This window comes from Mycetomoellerius zeteki, unplaced genomic scaffold (genome assembly GCF_001594055.1).
Source record: "Mycetomoellerius zeteki isolate Tzet28-1 unplaced genomic scaffold, Tzet1.0 scaffold228, whole genome shotgun sequence".
Taxonomy (NCBI): Eukaryota; Metazoa; Arthropoda; class Insecta; order Hymenoptera; family Formicidae; genus Mycetomoellerius; species Mycetomoellerius zeteki.
The window spans coordinates 1835544-1849372 of NW_017257203.1; the positions used below are offsets into that span (position 1 = coordinate 1835544).

The 13829-nt window shown below is 36.3% G+C and overlaps 1 protein-coding gene across 1 annotated transcript in view; it reads left to right on the forward strand.

Moving 5' to 3' along the window:
• The first annotated feature begins 3770 nt into the window (after positions 1-3770).
• LOC108723325 (uncharacterized) overlaps positions 3771-13829 on the forward strand; it is a 36792-nt gene continuing 26733 nt past the window's right edge. The window contains exon 1 of the mRNA XM_018449000.1: positions 3771-4821. Coding sequence (XP_018304502.1) covers positions 4662-4821 — 160 coding nt within the window. The 5' untranslated portion in view covers positions 3771-4661. The remainder of the gene's footprint in view (positions 4822-13829) is intronic.

The following is a 13829-nucleotide window of genomic DNA, read 5'->3' on the forward strand; positions in this document are numbered from 1 at the left end:
CCAAACCATTCGAAACAGTGTAAATAGTGTACACATAAATGGTACACACAGATAGTACACATGGGCATGTAACTTCCGCTTTTGCCTCAATTTGGTGAATCAATCACCGATCGTTACCCTATTGACCGTACTCTTATTATAGGTACTCTAGTCTTAAGCTAGTGCATGAACTGATCAGAGAGCCATATTAGCATCTTAAGATATTGCTTGAGATTAAGACCGGACTATGGATTCCGGCCTATATGTCGATGAGGTAGGCTGCGGTCCATATGACGCTATAAACGCTTCAAAGCATTCTTTGATTAGTCAATTCGTAAAATTCTTTGTTCTGATTGGTCGTTCAAACGCTTCGAAACGTTTGTAGCGTCAAGTGGACCGCAGCCACAGTGTCTATGTCCTTGCTGGAAAACAAGCCGTGTTACACATGGCGAATTCGATTGGAAGAACTAATGCGCACTGGTGCATATTAAAGCCGTTGTACACTAATTTAATTTAAATATAAAAATGAAATGCAAATATTTCGAATTATGAAATACATATTTTACCTAATAGTACAATAAAATGTATTAAGTATTTCACGATTTAATCGATCTTTATGTTTATTTATAAACATATCTTTACGTTATTTCGTGTACGACGGCTTTAATGTGCACCAGTGCGCACTGAGTGCGTCTAATCGAATTCGCTAACAGTGTCTGACTGTGTCCTTGCTGGAAAGCAAGCCTCGTGATATCTGTTTCTCCATTTGCACTACGTTACATTTAGGCTGAAATCAGACTACGCATTGAATATTGAGATCGAAGATTGAAAGATTGAAATTTGACCAATCAAAACAATAGGAGCTAAAATTCCTTTGTCCTCACTGGTCAAATTTTAATCTTTAATCTTCAATCTCAATCTTCAATGCGTAGTCTGATTCCGGCCTTATGTGCGCTTAAAATAAAATTTGTCCGTTTCTACCAATGTAGATTAACTTTAACCCCGTTTAAAGGCCGTCACACGTACAAAAATTTTAGTCGGAATCTTAAGATCACAAGCAAACCGACCAATCACAATCAAAATTAAGATCTCGCGTTTTTAAACGCTCGACTGTGATTGGCCGATTTGCTTACGGCCTTATACTTACGACTAAAATTTTTGTATGTGTGATGACCTTAATTTACATTATATTATATTTGCATTAAGGCACTAGATATGTAGGTATTCCTATCCGCCATTTTGGTTCTACTTGATTATCATAGGAGGGGAAAGTGGGGGAACTGTGAGCGGGTAAAGCCTGCCGCACACGATGCTTGTTTTCCTGCTGGATTCCTAGCTATATTAGAATCTTACCATCGTATTGGCCGCGGTACTGATAGTGTCAGCATCGTAGCCAATAAGGTGGCAAGAATTTATTCTAGCTAGCAATCCAGCAAAAAAACAAGATCGTGTGCCGCCGGCTTTATTGTGTGCATCCTAGGCTGCGTTCGAAAACATCACCCGAGTGCCCCAATTCCAAGTAGAACACAGAAGTCATGAGGACATCATGACCTCATTCGTCACTTATAAGTCCATTTTTTTGTATCAAATGACATAATGATGACGTCCTGTGATACCATTATGACTTAATTATGACTCCGTGTTCTACCTGGAATGCATCGTTTTATTCTTGTTGTTCACCCAATGTTAAATAAGGATAAGATGATACACGGGGACATCCGGGTGATATTTCCGAACGCAGTCCTGATTTGGTATTTTTCCAATGGATGACGACATCACTGTGATGAAATTTTTACGCAGGAGGTCGTCCTCTTAAGATATAACTACAAAAGATACGACGATAAATATGTTGCTACCCAGAGAAATACAAAAAAGTGAAATCACATCTTTTCTTGTTATTTTAGCATTCAGAAAATAAAGTGGTAAATCCGTATTTTTAATTTATTTGTTTAAAGTTGCATACATTATTAAAGTATGTTATTATGTGCGTCTTTTGAGCTGTTATTTATTAAGTTTGGTTAAGAAATGTTGAATTAATTATATTTCATATCGAATCAGGTTGCGGCGAGCAAGCGTTTTGAAATCCGCCCAATTACCCATCTTTCATATATTATATGATTAGCACTAATTTTTTCGTTTCTTTGCATTATTATTTTATTTTGCCAAAGTCTATGTGCATTATTATTATATTAGTTTTATATTTTTGCTTAATATATATAATATATATTTAAAATATATTTGATATATATTTATATTGCAGAAATTTTTTTGCTTTTCCGTTTTCTAAATACTCTTTTTACTCTAAAAAATCTTTTTGCTAAATACAACCTTATTGAATGAAAATCTGTTCAATATGAGGATACGCAATGATAGAAGAATGTTTATAGTTTCTATTTCTCCATACTTATATCACTTTGAACTTGGAAAACCGTTTCAGGACAATAAATTTCCCTTAGGTGCGCAGAATTCACCCACTTTTCCCAAAAAGTGACAAAGGTAAATGTCAATTAAGAAGAGCCCGCTCACCTCAAATTTTGCGTTATTTTAATTTAATCTCTATTTCCACAATTTTTTATTTCTCTATATTTAATATTTATTCATGTTCCTAATATTTCGATCCTCCATTGTGTGCAGGGTCTAAAAGAAACAACGAATGAACAATTACCTGGAAGAAGAGCAAGGCAATTGGACATCGATGACAGCGCTGCATTACAAGTGGTGGAAGAAACCTAAAATATTTATTGAAACTCGTGGCAGTTTCGAATGATTCTTAACATTCTTAGCATTCTGGAGTATTTTAATGATAAATTATCTTTGAATAGTAAATTCAAGCTAGAGAATTCTAAAATAATTCATTGTTATCAATTAAATTTTAGAATGTTTTTGGGCAATGTATTATTATGCAAAGCTAGTGTAGAGATATACAAATAAAATCACGACACTCGCCACTGTTAATGATATATTCCATAAAACTATTAAAATTTCTAAAATAAATACGATTGCATTCCATGTTTACTTTCTAACGGGGGAACCAGGGGAACATTTATCCAGGGTTGAGGAATTTAATGTTGCGAGAGGTTTCTTACATTTCCTACGTATAAAACGTATAATACGTTGAGTTTGATACGTGCCCAACCCTGCATTTATCCACCGACGAGATATTATTAAAGACCGACATCCTTATGGGAGTTCGCGTCCTTGTTAATACTGAAGTGATTAAGAGTAAAAAAACTGATAATATTGTACTAATTTTATGATTTATTAGTTTAGTAGACGTGTTTATCGGTGTATGTGCATTTAAAACTCAATAATACTCGATTTTTCTTAAAAATTGTGATTTCAGTGTTATCGTCAAAGTTCGATTATCAACAGAGATAATAACTGCAGAGAAAAAAATTGTAATTTTTCGGCAATATATAGGATATTATAGCTTTACAAATATGCATATTTATTTATAGAGCGTTTATGTAATAAAATATCATGAATTTAATAATGTATTAGTCAAATATTTATGTTAATAATAGCAAATTTATATCAATTGTCGATAATGTCAGCGTTCTTCGATTACCTCCGGGCCCTTGGAGCCCTTTTTATACCGCCGAAAATTTGCCCAGGGTTGACGGTCTTTAATAGTATCTCGTCGGTGATTTATCTCACTCGTTGAAGTCCCCCCGACAAGCCCCCATTCGGACGGTCGCGTAGGGCCGGCCCTGAAAGCGAGAAGCGTCAACAATCTCCCTCCCTCCTCCAGTCCCCGGCGACAGAGTCAGAAGCACCTGTTGCTCGCCTACCTGTTTTACTCGCTCCGCGGCACCGCTCCGTCAGTACTTCGCGCGACGTTACAGCGAGGAGATCGTACGGTGGGTGTATCCTTTCGCGACGTGAGATTTGTACGCGCGCGTAAGTAAACGTGTCGTGAAATTCGCGGAGCGTATACGGAAAGGATGCTTCGTCGCTCCGGCGTTTCTCGGACCGACGTCTGAGACGCAGAGAAATCCGATCCGCTCGTTTCTCTCGTCTGTGCGTCGCCAGTCGAATCTGACGATCGACCCCGTCCGCACGATCCGCGATCTCCGGATCGCGAGCCGGCGATCGGATATCGCGAATCGAATCCTCTTCGTCGCCGGTGGAAACGCGAGAAGCTACGATTCGGTGTTGCGTTTACTATCCGCGACGCACTTCACGTCGCGGCGGAGAAGCACCGCGCATTCGAACGCATTATTAGTTTCAAATCGACGCGGATTCGCGGATAGAAAAGTCATAATTGACAATTATCCATCGTTTTCTGCCTGCAAAGCGGCTGCGAATCTTGGTATTCGACGGACAATCGGTGGAATACGAGAAGAAGACGAAAAGGAAAAAGAAAACCGAGGCGAGAAAGATAGATAAAAGAGTATAGTGAATCGGATAGTTAATTTCGCTACTCGTGTTTCGTCCGGGTGGATTGGTTCGCGCGCGCGAAACTATGCGACCAAATTGACGACACGACGAAGAAGGAAAGGGAGAAGGAAAAAGAGACAGAAGATAGAGAGAAGGAGAGAGAGAGAGAGAGAGAGGGAGAGAGAGAGAGAGAGAGAGAGAAGGAGAGCGAGTCGCAGAGAGCAATTCGCGGTAAGAACGCCGCGACCGGTTGAAGGCGCGCGAGAATATGCGCGAGAGACGGTTCTGAGTGCGAGCGAGCCATGGAGGACCCAGCAGCACCAGCAGCACCAGCAACGGCAGCGCAGGATACCTGCTTCGGGGCGGGCAGCGTAGCCGGAGCCGTGATCGGGACCTTTCTGACGACGATCCTTCTGCTCGCCGTCGCCGCGTTTCTCTACAGGCAGTGGCGCCGACGTAAGAGTGAGTCTCGTCTTTCAACCTGTTGATCCGATTTATATCCCTTTCTACAAATGTAGATTGACTTTGATCTTGGTTTAACCAACTGTTTATCTTTTTCTAAGAATTAGAAAGGGATAAAGAGTAAATTAAACCAAGATTAAAGTCAATCTACATTGGTAGAAACAGACATCAGTGGAGCATACTTAGCATACTTACCATTCTTAGCACTCTGGAGAACACTTTTAACACCGTTTTTATAGTTTTCGAAGGAGGGACGGTCACGCATTTTTATAAATTATTTTATAATTATTTTATTTTAAGCGATAAAGATACGTATATTTAAAAGAATTTATATCATTTATTGTCTTGTTTTTGTTCGCAGTAATTGCAAGCAAAGCGTTACATCTAGACTAGGATCCTAAGTACCTAGTTTTACTTCTCATAGTCTACTATAGATAGAATTAATATAACTGTCCATGATCTGCTTGAAAAATGTATGAAATTTCTACTAAAATAAATTGTAAAATAATTTATATACACGGAAAGAACAGTTTTGCTAAACATCTAAAAATTTAGCCAGATACAAATATAAAAACGATTTTATTTGAATCGTCAAAATAATTATTAGAATATAATTATTTTGACAATTTTATTTGAATCATTAAAATAAATATTAGAACGCTTTAACGTTGATGCTATAAAAAGTTTCAACATTCTAGCAACTAATTTGAGCGTTCTAGATAATTATTTTAATGATTAAAACAAAATTATTTTCAGATCTGTATCTAGCTAAATTTTTACGTACGTCAGCAAAACTGTTTTTTTTTTGTGGAGCAAGTAAAATACAATATACAATAAAACATAAAATAAGTATAAAATATGTAGCATAAAATAATTACATATTTAATTATATATACAATTATTTTATATATTTATATATTATTTTATGTATGAAATATATACATATAATTGTAATATATACATATAATTGTAATATATACATATAATTGTTATATAAATAACTCCCATTCAAATTTAAATTGCCAATTAATTTCCTTAAGCGTTGCTTTCTGTAAGATTAAATTCTTAGATTCAATAATGATTTCGAAAAAAGGAAAAGAGTAAAGAATATGTATTCTTCGAATCTATCAATGTTTTCTGCATTTAAGAATGTCCGGGAAAACCCATCTTGTTTTCATTTGAAGATAACACTTGAAAATATTGTTTTCGAAAAAAATGAAATCTTGTTCTTTCGATTAGAAAAGATAGATTGCATCGCAGCACAATAAATCAACGTTATTCAGAGAAATAGAAACGGGAGGGGATGCACTTCACACTTCGATGAGTATCCCAGTTCGAGCATTAATTGACGTTATTTTTAAAAGTGTCTCCATTGATTCTCTGTATACTTCTTTTTTCCTTCGTCCGACGAATTCTCTTATTAACTTTCGAGATAACTTGTGATTTATTTGATCCACAAAACGTTTAAATGACAGTTGAATAAACGTTCTGATGTTAGCTAGAATGTTCTATTTGCGCGTCACGTTCGATTAACGCTTAAAGTTGCGCGACATGAAAAATTTGGCGTTCTAGGAAAGGAATTGAAAGTGATTTTACATGCCTTGACACTTTCCATATGATTACTGGTGTAACGAGTCGCGCGGTGCAAGTTTCCGCGCAAATTTTATCAAGCGGTCTGAGCGACCGTTTCACGACCGGTCGCTTTAATCTGATTTTCTAAACAGAAACTAAGACCTTTGATAACAGATTGTCGCAATGGAAAATATTTGTTTTACTAAAAATATCTGTTAGTAAAAAGTTTTCTTAATAAATTAGAGATTATAACAGAATTAATAATTCTAGCAGTATCCTATAGCATTTTATGTAGTAATTCTACTATGTAATTTTATACAGAAAAGACAATTTTGTTGAAAGATCTAAAATTTTGGATTTAGATCTGAAAATAATTTTGTTGGAAACTAAAAGTTAAAATAATGTAATTATTGTATTTTTTTTTAATAATGTTTTTTAGTTTTCAACATTAAAATAACGTTTGAAACCAAAAAACGATGAGCAATGCTGCAAAAAATTTAAATATCCTAACAAGCAGTTTGAGTTTCCAACAAAATTATTTTCAGTATTCAATAAAATTTTACATTCATTCTTTTCGTGATAGTATATTGTAAAATATGTTATGTTCTACTGAATAATATAATAGATATGTATATATAATTGTTATATGAATAATTCATCTCTCACAATAATTCTTCGTCTCATTCATATTTAAATTATCAATTAATTTCCTTAAGATTGCGTTGTAAGACTAAATTCTTGGATTTAGTAATGACTTCACGAAGAAGGAAAAGAAAAAGAGTTTATCCTTGGAATACATCTAATAATATAAAGACTGCGAATTATGATAAATAATGTTTTTTTATGGAAGATAGAAATCTTCAACAAAAGATACAAAACAATTTTCTTTTTTATGACAGATATATATAATAATTCAGATCACACATTTAATAACTCGAATATCTAATGTCAGAAATGTAAAAAATCTGCTAAAAAGTTTTATCAGTCATAAACACTGTTTCAAGTGCGGTTGTTCCGCTCTAATTGTTAAAACAGAAGATTGATGCTCTTCGATCTCCGAAGGTTCGCTATGTCTTGTTTAGAATTATACATTCTCGTAGCTTCAGGTTCGTGACAATCGGCCGCATTTTTGTTGTCGAGATTTTTGCGCGGTCACGCACGTACGAATCGGTCGGTGAAAGTAATTTAACACCGAGTGCCGTAGCGAGAATATACCGGTATAATCTGTTACGATATTTGACGCTGGCGAAATTCCGATGTTACACACGCGTGCGAATATAAATCCGTGATCTCGCTTTCGTTTGCGAATATCGTACGTTTCATTGTCGCTTAAACGTCACAGTTTTGCCTGGAAAAAGCATTGTCGTTCGCACGGCAAATTTAAGAATGGGGAAACGGTTCTCCCGCGTATTTAAAACCGTCAATTGATTTCCTTTAGGAATAAGTTATTTTCCCGGTGAAGGGACCAAATTCCCGGAGCCCAAGTACGATGACTTCGCGAAACAGAAGGGAGTAAAGAATGCGTAATTCTTAGAGGAAATACCTCTGCCATTGTAACAGCGGCAGCAACAGCAACACCGGCGTGTATGCGTGTGTGTGGCCGTGTGCGTGTAGGACGTCGGTTTCCCGGCGAATTCCTGCGTACGAGCAGTATCAACGTCGCGAGTGTTCGCGAATCGCGACAAGATTTACGTACCTAAGGAGAAACGCGGAAGCGGCAGGTATATCTACCTCTTCTACCTGTTCTCGTTCATCCTCGGCGACGCGAATGCTCGATATTCGATGGAAAGCGACGACGATAAGTTCATAGTAAGGAATCTTCTTAGAATATATAATTAATATGTTATATTAAATATATAAATACACTATAGTGTATTTATATAGAATGCATTGCAACAGTGCATTTAAATGCGACAATGCATTGCAATGCAACAGGACATTTAAATGCAACAATGCATTGCAATGCAACAGTGCATTTGAATAGTAGAAATATATATTTCTACTATTCAAATGTACTGTTTATATAATTGTTAATCGTTGGAAGTTCTAATATTAAATCTCGTGGTCTGCGAATTTGAGATATTTATCATACACAATTCTGATCTCTCGTTGTGATTTAAAAAGATATAATACAGGTTCTCTCGGTAAAAGGGACTCCGCAATTTTATACTTAAGTCTGTAAAGACTTTTGGTGCGAAATCAACTTGGGAAACACTGGTATAGACAATTGTAAAGAATAATACGCAGATCGATCCGCAATTCCATCGATACGTGACGGATTCGTCCACTCGAGCGGTGAAATGCGCGTTCTATTATCGGATAAGAGGTATGCGGTATGCTTTAATATGGCCTCTAATCCTCTCGCGTTGTAGCTTATCGTTTAAATCATATTAGCGATCTTAAAGCTTATGTATTTATCGCGCTGTTAGAAATCACATGCTCTCTCTATTCCGAATCAATTATTTCTGCGATTTTTATCTCCGGAGGTTTAAAAACAATTCTAACAATAAGATACAAAACATATGTTCTAACAATAAGTGAAATCAATTTAAAATGGGCGTAGGTAATTCGCAAAGAGAATTTGAAAATAGAAAAATGTGTTTTCATTTATTTTTCTTTTTAATTTATTTTTATACAATTTTAAACGCTACGTCAATATTTAATAATTTATACATTATAATGTCTTAAAATTTATATATATACATTTGTATTATGTTAATATATTAATATTTTTCGGTTATAAATTGCTCTTCTACCGCTCTACGCTCTCTAACATTTGATACAAAGATTTTTGGGTCATACGTGATAGCCAGGACCCTTTTCCTACTTTCCCTTTAATTTGGTGCTCGTGCTGTTTCCCGCGCGATCGTGCAATCTCAACATATAATAACAGCGCGAAATCATCTTGAATTTGCGAATGCCGTGAGAGTGAGATAAGTCGCGTACGGAAAGAACAGTTTCGCTGAAGCATTCAAATGATCCAAAAAAATTATTTTCAGATCTATACCCAGCTAAATTTTTAGATATTTCAGTAAGATCGTTTTTTTCCGTGCGGCTACGTCGTGTTCGCGTGTTAAGTCCGAGTAAGTAATTCACACCACGGTGCAAGTTGTAAATGTCATTACGTGTAGATTGACACGTGGGGAAGCATCACTGTGGCGAATAAGGGGGTCCGTACTCTCGGGGTATTTCCGATCCTCTCCATTGCACTGAAACGAATATTTGTATAAACAACCATAACTTTGTTGATATGCGAATTACTGAAATTTTGTTATAATTAATATATTTTAATTTATAAATTGTGTTGCTCTAATTAAAATTTTGTTATTCTAACCGAATTTAAATTAGAACAACACAATTTTTTATAATTTGCATAATTATATAGAGTTGTCATACCAAACATTTTTCTCAGTGTCGACGCAACGCGACGCGATGTTCACGCTTACGTGAAGGCCGCATGGCGTTTAGCCGCTTGCGAGAGCTCCTTGCGAGAGCATCGGACAGCGAGGATGATTTCCTACGCGACGATTATGCGAAATGTCGAAACGGTTGAAGTTATGCCACCGCAGCATACCACGTCCCCTTCTGACGCGGTTTCCCCGCTGCCACGGAGAACCCCGCCATGAACAGAAAACGCCAGAAGGCGAGAAATTTGCGAGGAGTACCCATTGCAAATAATTAATCCCTCAGTGCCACTCTGGGTGACACATCCGGCTTTCTTTTCCCAATGATTTTCCAACACTTTTTCCATTGCTTATGACTTTTTTATTAATAGAAGTAGGTCGGTTGATGATTATTTAAAATGTAAGATGAACGGAAAGGATAATTTTACTGAAGTATCTAAAAATTTAACTAGATATAGATCTGAAGATAATTTTGTTGGACCATAAAAATAATTGCGTATTAGGATACTCAAACTGATTGCTAAATCGTCAAAACTTTTTGCAGCATTGCTCATTATGCTTGAAATTCTTATGTAATTATTTTGATGGTTCAACAATGTTATTTTCAGATCCGTGTCTTACTAAATTTTTGAATACTTCAAAATCTTTCTTTCCGTGTACATTTATGTGACATGTTCTTTAAAATCTGGCGTTTCAATTGGAAAAAAATTGTTTAGAATATGTTCATTTTTACGAAAATTATAAACAATTGAACTGAATTTTAAATATGCCATACCCAAGTGTGTTGTTTTCGTAGTGTGGCACTGAACTGATTTATTAAAATGAAGTGATTATCGAACAAAAGATTGCAGTATCATCGAGAGAAAGAGACGGGTGAGATCGTGTCGCACCGAATTTTACATTCTTGACGGCCAAAGTGGCACAATTTCCGATCCGTGATCGGACTCCGTTGCGTCAAGCCAGGCGCCGAGGGATACTGTCGGCCTACCTCCGGGCGGTTTCGTTTAAAAAGTGGAGGCAAGTCGATCGATCGACCGCGGTCTCATACCGGTTTTCTCGAGCGAAAACGTGGATGGTCCGACACCCGCTCGGCTATAGGTCGAAAGAAAGGCCGATCTCAGGGGCGCCCATTAATGGATGGCATTGTACACGCGCGAGTACTCTTTAGAGATAGGTACTCGCGGCCGGTAATAGACGAGCCCAGCGAAACTGGCGAAGGTCTTTAGAAAGTGCGACGGCTTCGGGTCCCCGGCTAGGGAGCCGGGTCGTTGTGTCTGATACCAACACCGCGCAGGTATGCCGCACCGTGCGGCAATACGCGTACGCGTGTGCGTATATGCGTACGCGCGTCACATTGCGTTTTAAGACCGTGTCACACCGCCTCGCGCCGGGACATTTAGATATTCATAATCGGTTCTTATATTTAAGACGGTTTTAAGTAGTCTTAAGATGTCATAAGCCAATCACAAAGTCTAAGTATTAGTATCTTAAGACATTGCCTAAAACGTTAAGATATATATATTAAAATGAGAACGGACTTTGAATACCGGCCTTATTTACTCTCTAAATTCTTTCGAGTGGAATCTCTAAAGATTGAAAATTAAGCCAGTCCCTTAAAAAAGAGTGGCTCAATGTTCAATCTTCAAGAGTGAGATTTATTCACTTTTCAGAGTGACAATTCACTTTAAAAGTTTTAGAGAGTACACACAAATCTTAAGGATATCCCTTAAAATTATCGATCATCACAGCGAAGGCAAAGTTTGATTCTAGAGTGATACTCGTTTTCATTAATATAGTTGAACTGACAGTGAGATTAACTTTAATCTCAGTTCAACTTTTTATCCTTTTTAGAACTAGAAAAACATGAAAGTTGAACTGAGATTAAATCCTGGCGAAAGTAAAAATTGGAGCTTATGCTGAATGTAAGGGGAGAGTAACAGAAATGTAAACGAAGCTTTTACGAGGCAAAAACCTACGTTTGCACTTCTTTTACGTTTCGTTTCAATTTTTGCCCCTAGAAGCTTCGTTTATGTTTCTGTTACTCTCCCCTTACATTCACACAACTTACGATTATTATTTTTACCAAGGAATTCATTTATATTGATGCAAATATCGAAAGTGTTTTTTTAACTAGAGCATATGAAATTTACTGAATTTATTCCTTTCCATAAAAGTAGCAAATTCATTAGTCATTTTAACATTTGAATCAAAACAGACTGGTTTGTAAGTTTTTTTATAAAAATTACTCAAATTTATAACAATTTATTTTCTAAGATTATTCATGACTTTTATTGCATATATAAATAATTAAAATTGATAAGTTTACTTTCCTTTTTTATTCTTTTAAGAATAAGGAATGTATTTAAAAATGTATATATAGTAAAGATAATTACTTTCTAATTTTAATTATCAAAAATAATTGATACACACCACACTGGAACTATCGACGATTAATTCTAGCATATAATACAGTATATTTAAAATAACAGAAATTAATCATCGTTGGCTCTAATATTAACACACAGATTCCAACAAATGCAAACGCATAAAATGGAATCAAAGCTGAGTTATTTAAATCAGAACGGTCCCGTGAACTAAGATAGCAATACCTTTACATGGAATATTCCTACATGGAATATGAAATTGCACGGTAGGCTTATCGCGTTTAAAAGGAAAACAAATACGATTTGATGTAACGACCGTCGTAATAGAGGATCGACTCTCGGCTTGTTACCTTCGGACTTTCATCTTACGTGCTTCCGTCATATCCTTTCGGTCCCTGCTGTTAGATACGCGTGACGCGGCCTTTACTCCTCTCGGGCGCAAGGCACCCGGTAATCTCCGCACGCACACGCGTGTTTACGTGCTGAAACACGCGGTACGCGGCGTTTAACCGGCCAGTTCTCTCTCGCGGTAATAAATTACTTTCACGAAGTCGCATGCCGGCGCGGCGCGACGTTGCGAGAATCGGATCGCGCGTGATGCGGACGACGCTCCGACGCTCGCTTACTTGCACAGGCATCGTGACGTCAACGTAGCCGTCTGTGTTGCGAGACATCGTCACGGAAGAGATACAGACATCCGCGATATATGCCATACGAGAGCAAAGACACCCGGTACATGCGGGCACTGCGCAACAGGGTACGAACGTAATACGTTATTGGTTGCCCGACTGTCGTTAGGTTTATACGTAATGGCTATCCTCTGTTTACTGTCGTATGGAGGAGCGTATCGATCTTGTCGAATGTTTTGAGACATCTAATACGACAATAATAAGAAGTCGGATCTTTCCAAGGAGGGTTGCGCGGAATTAACATAAAATTACACTGAAAAAAATTGTGTATTGTTTATTAGAGCTTAATACATATTTCTTTGAATAGTATTAATTGTAAGTAAACATATACATATAGTAAATAAATATTTACTTTATAAAAAAATGATAGTTAAATGAAAGTAATGGTTTTTATGTCAAATAAATATATGTTTACATTTAGTAAATATAAATATTTATTTAAAACTCTCTCTATTCAAACAAATATTTATTAAGATTTGGTATTATCGAAAGGAAACGAGACAGTGCGCGGAAAAAAAAGGCGCAAGAATGCAGAAATATTATTTGTTTCAAATAATATTTGTCACATCTAATTTGCATCCAAATCCAGTTTTACTCCATTTTTATTTTATTTCGACTTTCTAACAAAAATTATAAATCTAGTTTTGTTATTTTAATTTTAGCAAATACGTTTCAAGATTTTTTTACAAGATATTTTATAATACGTATGTATCAAGATAAATCTCAATATGTTACTAATAAAAATCTCGACTCGACAATTTCATTTCCACTCACGTTATCTACATTTTGAGATTCACGTATTTCTTCGTGGTATTTATATTTGCAACGTGACAATATTTTGATAATAATTTGAAAAAAGAAAATATTTCTGTGAACAAGGTTCGATCTGCGACAATACACATAACTTTTAATCTCGTCATTAAAACTTCCCGCGATTTTACCCGATTCCTAAATAAATT